This window comes from Miscanthus floridulus, chromosome 13, assembly GCF_019320115.1.
Source record: "Miscanthus floridulus cultivar M001 chromosome 13, ASM1932011v1, whole genome shotgun sequence".
NCBI classification, from domain to species: Eukaryota; Viridiplantae; Streptophyta; class Magnoliopsida; order Poales; family Poaceae; genus Miscanthus; species Miscanthus floridulus.
The window spans coordinates 79,777,616-79,794,484 of NC_089592.1; the positions used below are offsets into that span (position 1 = coordinate 79,777,616).

The 16,869-nt window shown below is 50.6% G+C and overlaps 1 protein-coding gene across 3 annotated transcripts in view; it reads left to right on the plus strand.

Moving 5' to 3' along the window:
• The window catches only part of LOC136500454 (65-kDa microtubule-associated protein 8-like), a 17,639-nt gene continuing 770 nt past the window's right edge, over nucleotides 1–16,869 (plus strand). The window contains exons 1-10 of one of the 3 annotated variants that reach the window (XM_066495804.1): nucleotides 1–471; nucleotides 561–764; nucleotides 851–1,096; nucleotides 1,191–1,409; nucleotides 1,756–1,911; nucleotides 2,015–2,174; nucleotides 7,549–7,700; nucleotides 7,788–7,875; nucleotides 7,944–8,017; nucleotides 12,209–16,862. In XM_066495804.1, coding sequence (XP_066351901.1) covers nucleotides 388–471; nucleotides 561–764; nucleotides 851–1,096; nucleotides 1,191–1,409; nucleotides 1,756–1,911; nucleotides 2,015–2,174; nucleotides 7,549–7,700; nucleotides 7,788–7,875; nucleotides 7,944–8,017; nucleotides 12,209–12,301 — 1,476 coding nt within the window. In that variant the 5' untranslated portion in view covers nucleotides 1–387 and the 3' untranslated portion in view covers nucleotides 12,302–16,862. Of the gene's footprint in view, nucleotides 472–560; nucleotides 765–850; nucleotides 1,097–1,190; nucleotides 1,410–1,755; nucleotides 1,912–2,014; nucleotides 2,175–7,548; nucleotides 7,701–7,787; nucleotides 7,876–7,943; nucleotides 8,018–12,208; nucleotides 16,863–16,869 lie in introns of those variants that run through there. The other 2 variants (XM_066495803.1, XM_066495805.1) reach the window with 2 other exon arrangements.

The window sequence follows — 16,869 nt, forward strand, 5'->3', positions numbered from 1 at the left end:
TGAAGAGACGAGACCTTCCCAACTTAACCAGAATTAATTGTTAATTAGTCAGGATACTACTATTATTGATTAAAATTTCAAGAGGCCACCAGATCAGCTAGAGAGTAGAGAGAGGCGCTTCTTCGCAAAGCTTCGGCCCAACGTTGCATTGCAGCTCTCATGGCGACACCAACCACCACACCACAAGTATGCTACGTGTCTTGCAAGCAAAACCAGCATCTAAAGCCACTCGCTGCAGCAGCCACCACTGTATTTCTCAGCTTTTCTGTCATATACACTTTGCTAAATCTGTGCCCCTCCACGGACACCTCTAAGCATGTAATGTACAACTGCGCACAGCTGAATTCAGCCCAGCAATATCTGCTCTGAGTTTGTCAGGTCCTTGAGATGGGATCACTCAAGATGACTGAAAAAGCTCCCGGTGCTGCGCTGCCAGAGTCTTCATGTGCCTACTTGCTTCAAGAACTCAAGGTACACAAAGTTTTTCGACAACAACAAAAATATATATATCTCTGTTCAGTTCTAGCTGAAATGCTTACTAAACTCTGCATGGTGCTTAGATGATATGGGATGAAGTTGGGCAAGACCAAAATGAAAGGGAAAGAATACTGGAAGAGCTTGAGCAGGAATGCCAAGAAGTTTACAGAAGAAAAGTAAATAGTGCCAATATGTCTCGGATTCACCTGCATCAAGCTTTGGCTGAATCTGAGGCTGAATTTACCAACCTCCTGCTATCCCTTGGAGAAAGATCATTCCCAGGACGAGTAAACATCCAAATCTTGCGGGTCTCATCATTTATCCATATCTAACAAGCAACGGTTAGAAACTAACCTGAAAACCATTTCTGCAGCCTGAAAAAATGGCAGGCACTCTAAAGGAGCAGCTGAATTCCATTACACCCGCTCTACAAGAAATGCAGATGAGGAAGGAAGTCAGAGTGAAGCAGTTCATGGAGGTTCAAACTGAAATACACAGAATTGCTTCTGAAATTGCAGGACGCTTAGGGAATGAAGTTGTCACTGTGAACGAAGAAGATCTGTCTCTAAAGAAACTCGAGGAGTTCCAAAGCGAATTGCAAAGACTGAAAAGAGAAAAGGTACACGTGCCAGTCTTCACTTGATGATAAACATGTACTATCATAAACATTTATAACACTCCTGGATCTGATTTCAGAATTTTATTTTCTCCAGAGTGATCGCCTCTGCAAAGTGGAAGAATACAAAGTTCTAATTCACAATTTTGCAAAAGTAATGGGAATGGATCCTTCAAAGATACTTGCTAATGTTCACCCAAGGTTGCTAGATGGACCAAATGAGCAACAGACGAAGAATATCAGTGATGACATCCTCAACAAGCTCAATAGGACTGTTCAGCAGCTAAAAGAAGAGAAGAGCAATAGAAGGGAAAAGGTGATCTGTCATCCTTCTCGGTACCAACCATTGTAGCCAGTAGCCCCATTTCACTTGGTCACAGTGACAGCATGAAAAACAGAGATACATTCAGGTTATATAAAACAAGCTAATAGCATACTTAGTTCAAGAATAGCATAAAGCAAAATTGCATAATGCATCCAGAAGATACTTCATTGGTCTTCTTACAAAAATTATCACCTTTGAACCCATTAATAATGTTAGCATTAGCAAGTTATTCTTGTTGCTAGTTCTAACAGGAAATATACCATGTGAATATTCAAGAAAAAGTGAGAGAATCTTGAACTGCATTAGTATTATTACTAAAGCAGGTATTATTTTGTAGCTCCAAAACCTTGTAAAAGCATTAACAAACTTATGGAATACTCTGGATACTACTATGGAGGAGCGTCAACCATATGGGCAAATTAAGGTACTCACAATGACTTCAGGAAATGGTATGTTAGGTCCTGGAAGCCTCACACTTGAGACAATTCAACAGGTAAAGACCAGAGATTAAACTTCAAAGCAGATATGAGTTATGTCAGACAAGTAACTGTCTTGATGCTGATAGGTTATTAGTTTTACCATATTGAATGAAACAGGTTGAATCTGAAGTTCAGCGTCTGAATCAGTTGAAGGCAAGCAAAATGAAAGAGCTATTCCTAAAAAAGAGAGCAGAAGTCGACAAAATTTGCAAGAAATCACACATGGACATGCCTTATCAAACAGAAATGGACAAAATAATGAATCTGATAATGTCAGGTGCGTTCGGCACAGTTATATGCCATTATCTTTGTTTCAGTGCTGAAGTATATTTACCAGTCTCCAATGTGTTTGTTAGAATTAATTGCTATTTACTTTTAATCACCTAGTTACTTGTGTAATCTCCTAGCTAGCTGTGCTGAGTTAATGCCCAGCTGGCCCCTTGGGGTTCGGCTGGCCTCTTGGGACTCGGCTGGCCCTTTGGGTCACCCTCCTCCTCTCTTTTTATATGTAATCTCTTCTGTAAACTCAATACTAGGAATCTAAGCCTGTCAGACTAAACCATCAATCCTTCTGCTTCCGCTCCCACTCCACCCACCCCAGGCTGCTGCGCGCGCCCATGGCCACCTCCAGCTCCTCCGCCATGGCTACCGCGACCAAGCTCCGCGACGAAGCCCTCTCTGCTGCCAAGCGCCTGGAAGATGAGGCCTCCTCTCTGCGCTCCACCAACACAGAGCGCAGCCAGCAACTCGAGGAAGAAGCTGCCCTTCTCAAGTCCGCTGCCGCCGCCCAAGAGCGTGTCCGCGCCGCTGCTGCTGCTCTTGACAAAGAGCGCGCGCAGGCAGATACCCTGGAGCAGCAGGCCGCGGCCCTCCGAGATCACCTCCGCCCCGAGCATCCGGACGACGACGCCGATCCTGAGGATGACGACGTCCACTCCGCCTCCTCTGAAGCAGCGGCCATCGCCCACCTCCACACTCAAGTTGCTGCCGTCCAAAACATCAAGAACCTCATCCCTATCGTTCTTGATCTTCAATCCTCCAACTACTCCAAGTGGCGCAGCTACGTCCTCCTCATCCTCGGCCGTTTCGCCTTGAAGGATCACGTCCTCAGCGACGACTCCCTGCCCCTACGATCCGGCGTGGTCACGCATGGACTGCGTCGTCCTCTCTTGGCTTTTCAACACCATCTCCGCCGACCTCCTGGACGTCATCCATGAGCACGACGGCCTCACCGCCCGGACAGCATGGCTCGGGATTGAACAGCAGTTCCTCAACAATCGCGAGTCCCGCGCCATGCTCCTCGACGCCGAGTTTCGCACTCTCTGCCAAGGTGCCCTCTCCATCGATGACTACTGCCGCAAAATGAAGAGCATGGCGGATGCCCTCGCCGACCTCGGCGAGCCCATCCAAGACCGAACTCTGGTGCTGAACGTTCTACGGGGTCTCAATGAACGTTTTCAGCTCATGTCCCAGCTCGTCACCCGCCAGAGGCCGTTCCCGTCCTTCGCCGATGTTCGTGCTGACCTCCGTTTTGCCGAGCTCAACATGGGGACGCCCTCTGCCTCTCCTTCAGCTCTCGTCGCCGCGCCCTCCATCAGGCCGCCCACTTCGTCCTCGCCTGCGCCTCCACGCCATCATCAGGCTGCTGCTAGACAGCAATCCAGTGGCAACCACGGCAGACGCCGCCGCGGCGGGCGCGGCTCTGGCGGCTCCCACAGCAGCGCACAGGGCAGGACTGCACCAGCCACACCACAGTGGCCCTCGCTGCTCAACCCCTGGACCGGCTCTATCCACATGTGGCCAGGGTCCACCGCTGGCGGCGCCTGTGGCCCTCCACCACGCGCAGTCCAGCCTGCACCTCTGCAGCAGGCTCTGGTGGCCGGCGTGCCACCAGCATACTTTGCTCCACCACCGGCTTCCGGGTCCTACTACCCGCAGCCCCCTCAGGCACCTCCTGCTTGGGCGCCCTGGACGCCCGAGGGTCTCGCTAGCGCCTTCAGCACCGTCTCCCTCACCCCACCTCCGAGTTCCTCGGAATTGGGTGATCGACTCGGGTGCCTCCTCACACATCACCGCCAACCCTGGTATGGTCACTGCTACACCATTCTCTTCCTTTCCCTCCTCCATTGTCATAGGCAACGGGGCCACCCTCCCTGTAATTGGCACCGGCTATTCTGTCCTTCCTGGACCCTTTCGCCTCGACAATGTCCTTGTAGCTCCCGACATTATCAGAAATCTCCTTTCGGTTCGAAAATTCACTACTGACAATTGTGTTTCTGTCGAGTTTGACCCTCTTGGTGTTTCTGTGAAGGATCTCCGTACTCAGAACACCCTCCTCCGATGTAACAGCACGGGGCCTCTCTACACTCTTCAGCTCCCTTCATCCACCACTGGCTCCTACGCCCTTGTCGCCACTCCTTCACCAACTACCTGGCACAGGCGCCTCGGTCACCCCGGCAAGGCCACTCTTCAGTCCCTTGCGCAGTCCTCCTCCATTGTCTGCAGCAAGCCTGAAGATGACTCCCTCTGCCACGCCTGTCAGCTTGGCCGTCATATTCGTCTCCCTTTTTCTATTTCGCTATCTAGAGCAGCCAAGAATTTTGATTTAATCCATTGTGACCTATGGACATCTCCTGTCGTTAGTGTCTCTGGTTTCAAATATTATTTAGTTATTCTTGATGATTGCTCTCATTTCCTCTGGACTTTTCCCCTTCGCGCTAAGTCCGATACATTCCCCACGATTTCTAATTTCTTCGCTCATGTGTCTACCCAATTCGGCTGCACCATTAAATCAGTCCAATGTGACAACGGTCGCGAGTTCGACAACTCCGCCTCTCGTGCTTTCTTTCTTGTTCACGGCATCACTCTCCGCATGTCGTGCCCCTATACTTCCCAGCAAAATGGGAAAGCCGAGCGCATGATCCGCACCGTCAATAACATCACACGCACCCTCCTCTTCCAAGCTTCCATGCCCCCCTCTTACTGGACTGATGCTCTAGCCACTGCCACCTATCTCATCAATCGCCTTCCCACCAAAACTCTAAACATGAGCACCCCCTTTTTCGCCCTCCATGGCACCCTCCCCTCCTATCATGGTCTTCGTGCCTTCGGGTGCACATGTTACCCCAACCTTTCTGCCACCACTCCTCACAAGCTTGCCCCCCGCTCCACCCTCTGTGCTTTCCTTGGTTATTCACCGGATCACAAGGGCTATCGGTGCCTCGACCTCAACACTAACCGCGTCATCATTTCTGTTGTTTTCGACGAAACAACGTTTCCTTTTTCCCTCAACCGGCCATCCCCTCCTCAGCAGGAACTTGATTTTCTAACTGACGACGACACCATTCCAGTGTCTCCCCTTCCTGCAGGAACACCCAGCGCTGCTGCCCCCTTCCAGTTGGTGCCTCTGGCACCATCTCTGGCACGCGCAGGCACGCCGACGTCCAGAGCCCCGGTGCTGCCAGCGCACTCCACCCCGGCACCACCGGCCGTGTCCCGGGGGTCCCCGGCGTCCTCTGTACAGGCGCCGGCTCCACCCGTCGTCCACGTCTACAGCCGGCGCGCTCCCCCCCCCCCCCCCCCCCCCCCCCCCGGTGATTGCGCCTCAGAAGCCGCCTATTATTCATGTCTACAGCAGGCGTGCTCCTACTCCTGCCCCGCCACCCGAGCGCCCGGCAGGAGCGCCTCCTCGACGTTCCAGCATGGTCCCCTCTCCACCTCGCTATGTCAAGAGCGATCCTCCGGTTCCTGCTGGTGTTGTTTCCATTCCGCCGGTCGCCAACTCCCACGGCATGGCGACCCGTGGAAAAACAGGCTACTGGCAGCCTCACCTCGCCTTGCATACCGAGGCCTTGTCTTCCCTACCACGGTCCTGTCGAGATGCCCTTGCTGATCCTCATTGGCGCCAGGCCATGGAAGATGAATATGCGGCTCTTTAGGACAATGACACCTGGGACCTCGTCCCCCGCCCCACCAAGGCCAATGTTGTTACTGGAAAATGGATTTTCAAACACAAGTTCCATGCCGATGGCTCATTGGAGAGATACAAGGCTCGTTGGGTACTTCAGGGATTCACTCAACGCCCCGGTGTTGATTATGATGAAACTTTCAGCCCGGTTGTCAAGCCAGCCACTGTTCGGACAGTCATCATGGTGGCACACTCCAGGGATTGGCTGATTCATCAACTTGACGTGAAGAACGCTTTCCTCCACGGGACTCTTTCAGAAACAGTATACTGCTCTCAGCCTACTGGGTTCGCTGATCCTGCACTTCCAGATCATGTCTGTAGACTTAACAAATCCCTCTACGGCTTGAAGCAAGCCCCGCGGGCCTGGTACAGCCGCTTTGCCTCCTTTCTGATCTCTCTGGGGTTCACTGAAGCCAAGTCAGACACATCTCTCTTCATATTCAGCCGTGGCACCGAGATAGTCTACTTGCTCTTATGGATGACATTGTCCTTACGGCTTCATCTCAGCAACTCCTTCACCGTGTCATTGCTGCTCTGAAAAAGGAGTTCGCCATGAAAGATCTTGGACCCCTACATCACTTACTTGGCGTTGCAGTTCAGCGCCACAGGGATTCTGTTCTCCTTTCACAGCGTCAGTACACTCTGGACATACTTGCTCGCCATGGCATGAGTGACTGCAAGCCTTGCTCCACTCCAGTTGACACTTGTGCAAAGGTACCAGCTGATGCCGGCCCGTCCGTTGCTGATCCCACTGCTTATCGCAGCCTTGTGGGTGCCCTCCAGTACCTCACCTTCACCAGGCCCAACATTGCCTATGCCTTCCAACAAGTGTGCCTTCATATGCATGATCCGCGGGAAACTCACCTTGTCGCTGCCAAGCGGATCCTTCGCTATCTTCAGGGCACCCTCAGCCATGGTCTGGTCATTCCCCGAACAGCCCAACACAGCTCCGTGTCTACACCGACGTTGATTGGGCCGGTTGCCCGGACACCCGCCGCTCCACCTCCGGCTACGCCGTCTTCCTCGGAGGCAGCCTGGTCTCCTGGTCCTCCAAGCGGCAGCCCACTGTCTCCCGGTCCAGCGCCGAGGCAAAGTATCGGGCTGTTGCCAACGGCGTCGCTGAAGCCACTTGGCTGCGGCAACTGCTCCAGGAACTTCACCATCCCCTGGACTCCGCATGCCTCATCTACTGCGACAATGTCAGCGCCTGCTACCTCTCCACCAACCCCGTTCAACATCAGCGCACCAAGCACGTGGAAATCGACCTTCACTTCGTCCGTGAACGTGTCGCCATGGGTGCAGTCCGGGTTCTTCATGTGCCCACCACGTCGCAATTCGCCGATGTCTTCACCAAGGGGCTCCCTTTCTCTGTCTTCATGGATTTTCGCTCCAGTCTAAACGTTCGCTCCACCGACGATCTGACTACGGGGGGGTGTTAGAATTAATTGCTTTGTACTTTTAATCACCTAGTTACTTGTGTAATCTTCTAGCTTTAATCTCCTAGCTAGCTGTGCTGAGTTAATGCCCAGCTGGCCTCTTGGGACTCGGCTGGCCCTTTGGGTCACCCTCCTCCTCTCTTTTTATATGTAATCTCTTCTGTAAACTCAATACTAGGAATCTAAGCCTGTTAGGCTATTGTCTATCAGTGTTGACTAATATAACTATTTGGGGAATAAATGAACAGGAGATGTGGTCCATGATGATCTATTAAATACAATGGATGAATATATATACAAAGCAAAAGAGGAGGCCACAAGCCGGAAAGACATAATGGATAAGGTTGAAAAATGGATGGCTTCATGTGATGAAGAGCGATGGCTAGAAGAATACAGCAGGGTGCACTAGCTGCCTGATGACCATAGTCATAGACATTGCCTTATCTAGAAGTATACTTTTTACTAAGTTGATTATAATTTTCTACAGGATGAACGAAGGTACTCAATAAGCAGAGGAGCGCACAAGCACTTGAAAAGGGCAGAGCGTGCTCGAATTATAGTTAACAAAATTCCAGGTATGTATCATATCTACAGAGTAAAATGGAAACTGAAATGCCACATATATTTACTAGAAATTGTGTAGGCTTGGTAGAACAGTTAATGGCCAAGACACAATTCTGGGAACAGGAGAGGAACAAGATCTTCTACTATGATGAGGTGCGACCTCATGAACTGCAAACATAATCACCTGATCTGAAATCATCCTTTCAAAATTTGGATTTTAACTTGTCATAAATATTTATCCTAGACTGACCAAGACCGCCCATGTTTTCTTTTAAAAAACTGTAAATAGTAACTTCTTTTATGGCTTCAGCCCATATTTGAACTATTATAAACATGATTTTATATTGCTCTACAAAGAATTAAACTTTCATACTTCAGCAATGCCAAAATACTGAACAAATGTAACAATTTTGGTATTGTAGTGGCACATAGAAGCATTTTAAATTCGCACCTTTATAGAGAGGCCAGGTATTTTTGGAAGGGCAGTCACTGGATAAGGTGGCAGCAAGTAAACGATAGTGTTAGACTAGCGCCTATAGGGCTGGCCATAGACCTAGGTGCCCACGCCTGGTGGCTGGGCTGCCTTTGGTATTATAGTAGTTGATCTCCCAGATTAGGCAAGGATCTCCGTTGATTGGGTGTGTTCTATAAACCCTACACCGATCCTTGCCTATATATGTTGTACCCCCTTGAACACATTGAATCAATCTACTATTCGTGTGCCATATTGACTCACATGGTATCAGCCGCCTAGGTTAGGTCTTTTCTTCCACTGCCCTACCTACTCGCGCGCCGGCTCCTCGCCGTGCTGCGCCCACCTGCGCGCCGGCCCTCCCGCCGTGTAGCGCCGCCATGCCTGCAACACCTCCATCTACCCCCAAGTCTAGGAATGTCGATGCCTCCTCTGCTAGCCTCACCGGTGTCTAGGCTGACGAGGTCTCCCTGCACCTTGCCCAGGAGAAGCGCGGCCGCTGCTGCCACCGCTGCTCCGGGATCCTCCAGAGCCGCGTCAGGAGGTGCACCGGCACCGACCTCCACACCGCCATGCTTCTTCACGAGGCTATTGCCCTCCTGCAGCTCCATGCCTAGGCGGTCGCTGTCAACAACATCCGGAATCATGTCACCATCGTCCTCGACGTCGACTCCGGTAACTTCAACCATTGGCGCGATCAATTCATGCTCATCCTCGGCAAGTTCTCTCTTCAGGACCACGTCTGCCAGGCTCCTCTTGACCTTGTCTCCCCTGACTGGGCTCAGATGGACTGCGTCATCAAGTCCTGGATCGTCGCCACACTCACCGATGATCTCGCCGAGATCATCTCCGCCCAGGGCTCCACTGCTCGGCACGCCTGGCTCGCCGTCGAGTCTCAGTTCCTCGGCAACAGGGAGGCGCGCGCCATCCATCTTGAGACGTGGTTTCACAACTTCGTCCAAGGCGACCTCTCCATCACCGATTATTGCCGCCGCCTGAAGAAGATGGCCGACGATCTCACGGCCCTTGGTGAGGTCATCACTAATCGCACCCTCGTCCTCAACGTCGTCTGCGGCCTCAACGAGCGCTTCAGCCACGTCAGGGCCCTCCTCCATCGTGCCCGGCCCTTCCCCTCCTTCCTGGAGGCCCGTGACGACCTCATCCTTGAGGAGCTCACCCTGGAGAACCGGAAGGACGCCCCTGCCACCACGCTCGCCGTCTCCACCACGTCGAGCTCTCCCAGCCCTGCCCCTGCGTCATCTGGCATGGGCTCTGGGGTGCTGGTGGGGGCTCCAAGTCCTCCAACAATCGCCGCAGCAAGCGCGGCGGTGGCGGTGGCGGCAAGGGCGGTAGTGGCGGTGTCCCCCCTTGCCGACCAGGGTTAGCGCCCCCTGCTGGCATGCCACAGCAGCAGGCTGCCACTTCGTAGCAGCAGGCCGGCGCCAGGAGCTGGCCCACCCCCTACAATCCCTAGATGGGATCGATCCAGATGTGGCCGGGTGGCCCTCGTCCTCCGTTGGCGCCCATCCCGCTGCATCCGCAGCAGCAGGCCCTCCTCGCCTAGCAGCAGTAGGCCTTCATCGCTCAGCAGCAGCAGCAACAGGCACTCATCGCCCAGCAGCAACCTGTTGCAGCACCTGCCACCATCGACAGCACCGGTCAGTGGGTAGCGCTAGGCTACTACAACCCTGTGACCGGCCTCCCTTCATGGGATCCTTTGGCTCTCGCCTCCGCCTTCAGCACGACGTCGCTAACTCCTCAGGCCAACGAGTGGTACTTCGACTCAGGTGCTACTTCACATATGACCTCTCAGTCCACCTCTCTTTACATGTTCTTTTCCCGTGGTATCCTATTGAGAGCTCTAGTTTGGTTTTGGTGAATTGATGAAACCCTAAGTGCTAACCTAGTTTATCAAGTGATCATGAGATAGGTAGCACATTCCAAGTGTTGAAGCAAATGAAGATCATGACATGATGATGGCGATGTCATGGTGATGATCAAGTGCTTGGACTTGAAAAGAAGAAAAAGAAAAACAAAAGGCTCAAGACAAAGGTATAAATAGTAGGAGCCATTTTGTTTTGGTGATTGAGACACTTAGTAAGTGTGATCACATTTAGGATCGAAATGCGGTTATCAAAGTGCCACTAGATGCTCTAACTCATTGCATATGCATTTAGGATCTAGTGGAGTGCTAACACCCTTTAAAATATTTGTGAAAATATGCTAATACATGTGCACAAGATGATACACTTGGTGGTTGGCACATTTGAGCAAGGGTTAGGAACTTACACAGGTGGAGTGTCCGCCCGTAGAGTGCGGACAGTCCGACGGTGCCACCGGCGCTCAACACAAAAAAACGGAGGTCACTGTAAGTGACCGGACGCTGGTCTCAGTTGGACCGGCGCGTCCGGTTAGTGGTAGCAATGAGCGTGCGGTTTCGGTCTCATGACCGGACGCTGGCTCCAAAAAATGACCGAACGCTCAGGGCCTGAGTCCGGTCAATATGACGTATGATGACGTTGAGTGACCGGACGCTGGGTGTGTCCGGTCGGGCATGATCGGACGCGTCCGGTCGTGATTTTTCGCTTCTGTATGCTTACTGGAAACGACCGGACGCTGAGGTCCTGCGTCCGGTCACTTCGAAGCAGCTGCATCTGGTCACAACTTAAATGTACTGATGACCGTTGAGATCGGGCGATCAGCGTTTGAAGTAGGGGCCACGTGTCGTACATCGCGCCTATTTGTGGAGGCTCTCTATTTAAGCCCCGTGGCCGGCTCAAGCTCACTCTCTTGACCATTTGCATTGACATAACAACCTTGTGAGCTTAGCCAATGCCCTCCCACTCATCTCCATCATTGATTCATCATCTTTGTGAGATTGGAAGAGAATCCAAGTGCATTGCTTGAGTGTTTACATCTAGAGGCATTTGGTGTTCGTGTTTCGCTGCGGGATTCGCTTGTTACTCTTAGTGGTTGCCGCCACCTAGACGGCTTGGAGCAGCGAGGATCGTCAAGCAGAGATTGGTGATTGTCTCCGGCTCCGATCGTGGTGGTTGTGAGGGGTTTTTGACCTTTTCTCGGTGGAGAACCAAAAGGTACTCTAGTGAATTGCTCGTGACTTGTGTGATCCTCATCTTGTGTTGGTTGTGTGGCACCCTATTGAGGGTTTGGCGTGTGATGCCAATTAGCGCGTGAACCTCCAAGTGAGTGAATCGCCACAACGAGGACTAACTTGTCGGCAAGTAAGTGAACCTCGGTAAAAAACATTGTGTCATCATTTGATTCCGAGGTGATTGGTCTTCATTGGTATTTATTCTTGTGATTGATTGGCTCCTTCCTCGACACGGCGGTATAACCATCTTGCTCACTCACTTTACATTACCGTAAACTAGTTATCAAGCTCTTTAGTGTAGCTAGTTGTAAGAGCTTGTTAGTTTGGTTAGTGTGGCTCTTTAGTTAGCTTTTGAGAGCACACTAACTTAGTATAGTGACATAGCCATTGTGTGGTTAGAAACTATAGGAACTAGAATTGTAGTAGATGGCTTGCATTTTTAGTAGGCTAGCGCAACACTTACTTCGCCTCATAATTGTCTAACTGGTTTGTTAAGTGTTGTTGTAGAAATTGTTAATAGGCTATTCACCCCCTCCCCTCTAGCCATTAAGACATTTCACCTACTCCTTCATCTATCGTCATCGGTAATGGCTCTATTCTTCCAGTCACTGCCACTGGAAACACAGAGTTGCCACACGCTTTACGTCTTAATAATGTCCTTGTGTCACCACAACTCATTAAGAATCTCATATATGTTCGCCAATTTACTACCGACAATAATTGCTCTGTTGAGTTTAACCCTGCTGGTTGTTCTGTGAAGGCTCTTCCATCCCGGGCCGAGATCGTCAGGTGCAATAGCTCCGGACCGCTATACCCTCTGCGCCTTCCTGCAGCACACTCCCTTGTCGCCTAGGCTGCCTCTCCACTGTGGCATCGGCGTCTCGGACACCCTGGTCATGAGGCGCTGTCAAAGCTTGCGTCTAGTGTCTCTTGTCAGATTGAGGATTGTTCAGACCTATGTCATGCCTGTCAGTTAAGGCGTCATGTTCGTCTGCCCTTTCATGTGTCCACCTCTCATGCATCTAGCAAGTTTGATCTTATTCATTGTGATTTGTGGACATCCCCAGTTGGCAGCATTTCTGGATACAAATATTATTTGGTTATACTTGATTGCACTCATTATTTGTGGACTTTTCCTCTACGCCTTAAATCTGACACTTTCAGTACGCTTGCTCACTTCATCGCCTACGCCTCCACTCAATTTGGTGCCTCAGTCAAGGCTGCCCAGTGCGATAACGGGAAAGAGTTTGACAACTCGAGCACCCGTAACTTCTTCCTCACCCAAGGCATCCACCTTCGCATGTCTTGCCCCTACACTTCGCCTCAAAACGGTAAAGCCGAACGCATTATTCGTTCCATAAATAATGTCGTTCGTACCCTACTTTTTCAGGCGCCCATGCCTCCCTCTTACTGGGTCAAGGCCCTCTCCACGGCGACCTCCTTGATTAACATCTTGCCCACCAGACTCTCCAATTTTCCACGCCTCACCTTGCCCTCTTCGACAAGCCTCCAGCATATGATCACCTGCTGAGTCTTCGGTTGCAAATGTTACCCAAACATGTCCGCCACCGCTCCACACAAACTCGCTCCTAGGTTCGTCCTCTGCATCTTCCTTGGCTACTCCACTCATCACAAAGGATACCGTTGCCTTGATCTCTCTTCCAACAGAGTCATCATCTCCAGGCATGTCATCTTCGATGAAAATGCCTTTCCTTTTGCCAAGCGCGATGGTCCTCGCATTCCCACGGACTTCGAGTTTCTTGATGCTACTAACGTTGTGCCCGTTCCTATTGGACCGCCGCACAGGTTATTGTCTGCAGGTACCTCTCACGGAGCTACCACCAGCGCCCCTGTCGGTCCCTCAGCGGCTGTGCCTAGGGCGCTCCCTACTGCTGCCACAAGCAGCGCCCCTGTCGGTCGTTCCTGGGGCTACCACCAGTGCCCGCGCCTGCGCTCTACATCCCTCCTGCGCTGCGCTCATCGGGGATCATGGCAGGCCCTCCACCCGTGCCACGCGCGGCCACCGACAGTTCTCCTGCGCCCAGCCCGTTTGCGCCCACCGCGGCTAGTGCTGGGGACACCTCTGCTTGCCGGCTATACGTCCTGCCTGCACTTTGAGCGGCATCGATGTCTCCTGCAGGTTTCCCGTCACTGGCGTCACCGCCCAACGGGCCCCCGCCCGGGTTCCCGACTCTCCGACCGGAGCATCTCTTCGCTCAACACTACACGCGCCGGCCCCAGCCTCCTACACCGGCTACGCCGCCTCCACCGGCCCCCACTCCTCTGCTGCCCAAGGGTGCTGTTGCAGTCCCTCTAGTGACCAATCAGCACACACGTTGCACCCGTCGCCGGTGCCGAAGACCTTCCGTAGCGCTCTAGCTGACCCCAATTGGTGAGCGGCTATGGAAGAGGAACACGGTGCTCTTCTATAGAATCACACTTGGGACCTTGTGCCTCACCCCCCTCAGGCCAACGTCATCACTGGCAAGTGGATCTTCAAGCACAAGTTTCAGTCTGATGGCTCTCTAGAAAGGTACAAGGCGCGCTGGGTTCTCCGCGATTTCACCCAGCGGCCTGGTGTAGACTTTGATGAGACATTCAGTCCTGTGGTGAAGCCTGCTACTGTTCGCACGGTGCTCTCCCTGGCTCTCTCTCGCCGATAGCCTGTTCATCTAGCTTGATGTGAAGAACGCCTTTCTACATGGCAACCTGATAGAGACAGTGTATTGTCAGCAGCCGTCTGGGTTCGAGGATTCCGGTCATCCGGACTTTGTCTGTCGCCTGAACAAGTCCCTATATGGCCTCAAGCAGGCGCCTCGTGCCTGGTACAGTCGGATGGCTACATACTGCTATCCCTTGGGTTTGTTGAAGCCAAGTCGGACACCTCACTCTTCGTCTACCAGCGCGGATCAGATACTGGATACCTATTGCTCTATGTTGATGATATCGTCCTCACAGCTCCCTCACCTAGTCTCCTACAGCGGATCATCTCAGCTCTTCAGCAGGAGTTCGCCAAGAAAGACCTTGGTGAATTGCATCACTTCCTTGGTATGCATGTTCCGCGATGTGGTGATGGACCTCTCCTTTCTCAGCGGCAGTACATGCTTGATATTCTTGATCGCGTCGGGATGGCAGAGTGCAAGTCGTGCTCCACTCCGGTCAACACCAACCCGAAGGTTGCTACAGCCAATGGCGCCCCTGTCTGACGCCTCAGATTTTCGCAGTCTCGCTGGAGCCTTACAGTACTTGACGTTCACCAGGCCAGATATTGCTTATGCTGTGCAGCAAGTCTGCCTCCATATGCATGACCCCGTGAGCCTCACCTTGCAGCCCTCAAGCGGATCCTTCGCTATGTTCGAGGCACTCTCCACCTTGGTCTCCTGCTGCGACCGTCTACTTCGACTGATCTTGTTGTCTACACTGACACTGATTGGGCTGGTTGTCCAGACACCTGCAAGTCTACCTCGGGCTATGCTGTGTTTCTTGGCGACAACCTCATCTCTTGGTCCTCCAAGCGCCAGAACACTGGTGTTCATGATCCAACGCTGAAGCCGAGTATCGCGCGGTGGCCAATGGGGTTGCTGAGGCCACCTGGCTCCGCCGGCTTCTTCTGGAGCTCCATGCTCCCCTCCGGCGCGCCACACTGGTGTACTGCGACAACATCAGTGCAGTCTACTTGACTGCCAACCCGGTTCAGCATTAGCGAACTAAGCACATTGAGATCAATCTTCACTTCATCTAGGAGCGCGTTGCCATTGGCGATATCCGTGTCCTGTATGTTCCCACCTCTTCACAGTATGCGGACATCTTCACCAAGGGGCTTCCCTCTTCAGTGTTCACGGAGTTCAGGTCCAGTCTGAACATGCAGAGTGGCTGACGATCCGACTGCAGGGGCGTGTTAGACTAGCGCCTATAGGGCTGGCCATGGGCCTAGGTGGACACGCCTGGTGGCTGGGCTGCCTTTGGTATTATAGTAGTTGATCGCCCAGATTAGGCAAGGATCTCCGTTGATTAGGTGTGTTCTATAAACCCTACACCGATCCTTGCCTATATATGTTGTACCCCCTTGTACACATTCAATCAATCTACTATCCGTGTGCCATATTGACTCACAGTTAGCTTCATCAATTCAACCTTCTCCTGTAAAGCAACCTTGTGAATATGCTTATTTGCAACAGCAAACTGAATAACAGAATAAATTATGTATGCAACATTAATTAGAGGTAATCAAGTAAAAACAAAAACTAAAGAGAGTAGAAAGTACAAAAAAGATAGGCCACTAAAAACCTGAAGGGAAGCTGTATGGTCATTTCTTATAGTTTATAATTATGCTACAGCATCATTGACAACAGCATTTTTCCAAGGCCATCATCTGAGGGTATTAAGTACAATAACGAATGCTCCCTCCGTTACAAATTATAGTTCACTATAGCTTTGTCCTAAATCAAATTTCTCTAACTTAAGACAATTTTTAGACAAATATATTAACATCTACAAGTTTAAATAAATGCACTATCAAGGCATATTTCATGGAGAATTTAATGAAATTAATTTGATGTTGTAGATGTTGGGTGCATTTTTCTATATACTTGATGACAGTTAGAGATTTCACTTAGGACAAAGCTAGTTTGGAACAGAGGTATTAGAATAGTTGGTCTTGAAAGCAAAAGTGACAGTGAAGAGAACATACTTGTAGGCTGGTGCTAAGAAGTACTAAGAAGTATATTTTGCAGACAGCAAGGCATGGAAGAAATGGTATCATGTTCAAACCGGCAAAACTATATATTCCATTCCTGTACATAGAAAAACAAGCAAGAGGCAGCTTACTATAGCATTAAAACGTGGCAGTTCAAAAAAAGAATCAGAAATTATTGGAGGACAATGCATGCGGGATACATGTTGCCACTGCAAAGTCAAATCGATAAGAGTATAAGACTACACTCAACTATCAAAAGTCAAGCAAAACCAGGGCGAGAGCCTAAGCAAGTATCTATACAAGAAACAATTAACAAAATGATTGTGATTCTCAAAGGAAAAATGCAAAATACTGCACTACCAGACAGATCTTATGTTATCATAAACCAATAATTAATTTTTAAAAATACTATTCTATAAATAGCCATACAGACACCACAAAGTAGTACTGGTAAATAAATTAACATATGCAGTAATTCATAAGTAAACATTGCACAAACGACCTAACAAAAAAAATACTGAGGTCTGTATTTGCATGGTTAACTCTTTAGTCTTTACCTGTAAAAACAACCTTCACAGCAAAATTCTTGTATTGGAACCATAATTTGGAACATTTCGTTGAAAAAATAAAATCAAATAGACATGAAAGTCAGCTAGATTGATTATCAAGTACTGATTCCAAATGATAGAAAGTCTTAATTTCTTGAACAAAACTACTAACATAAG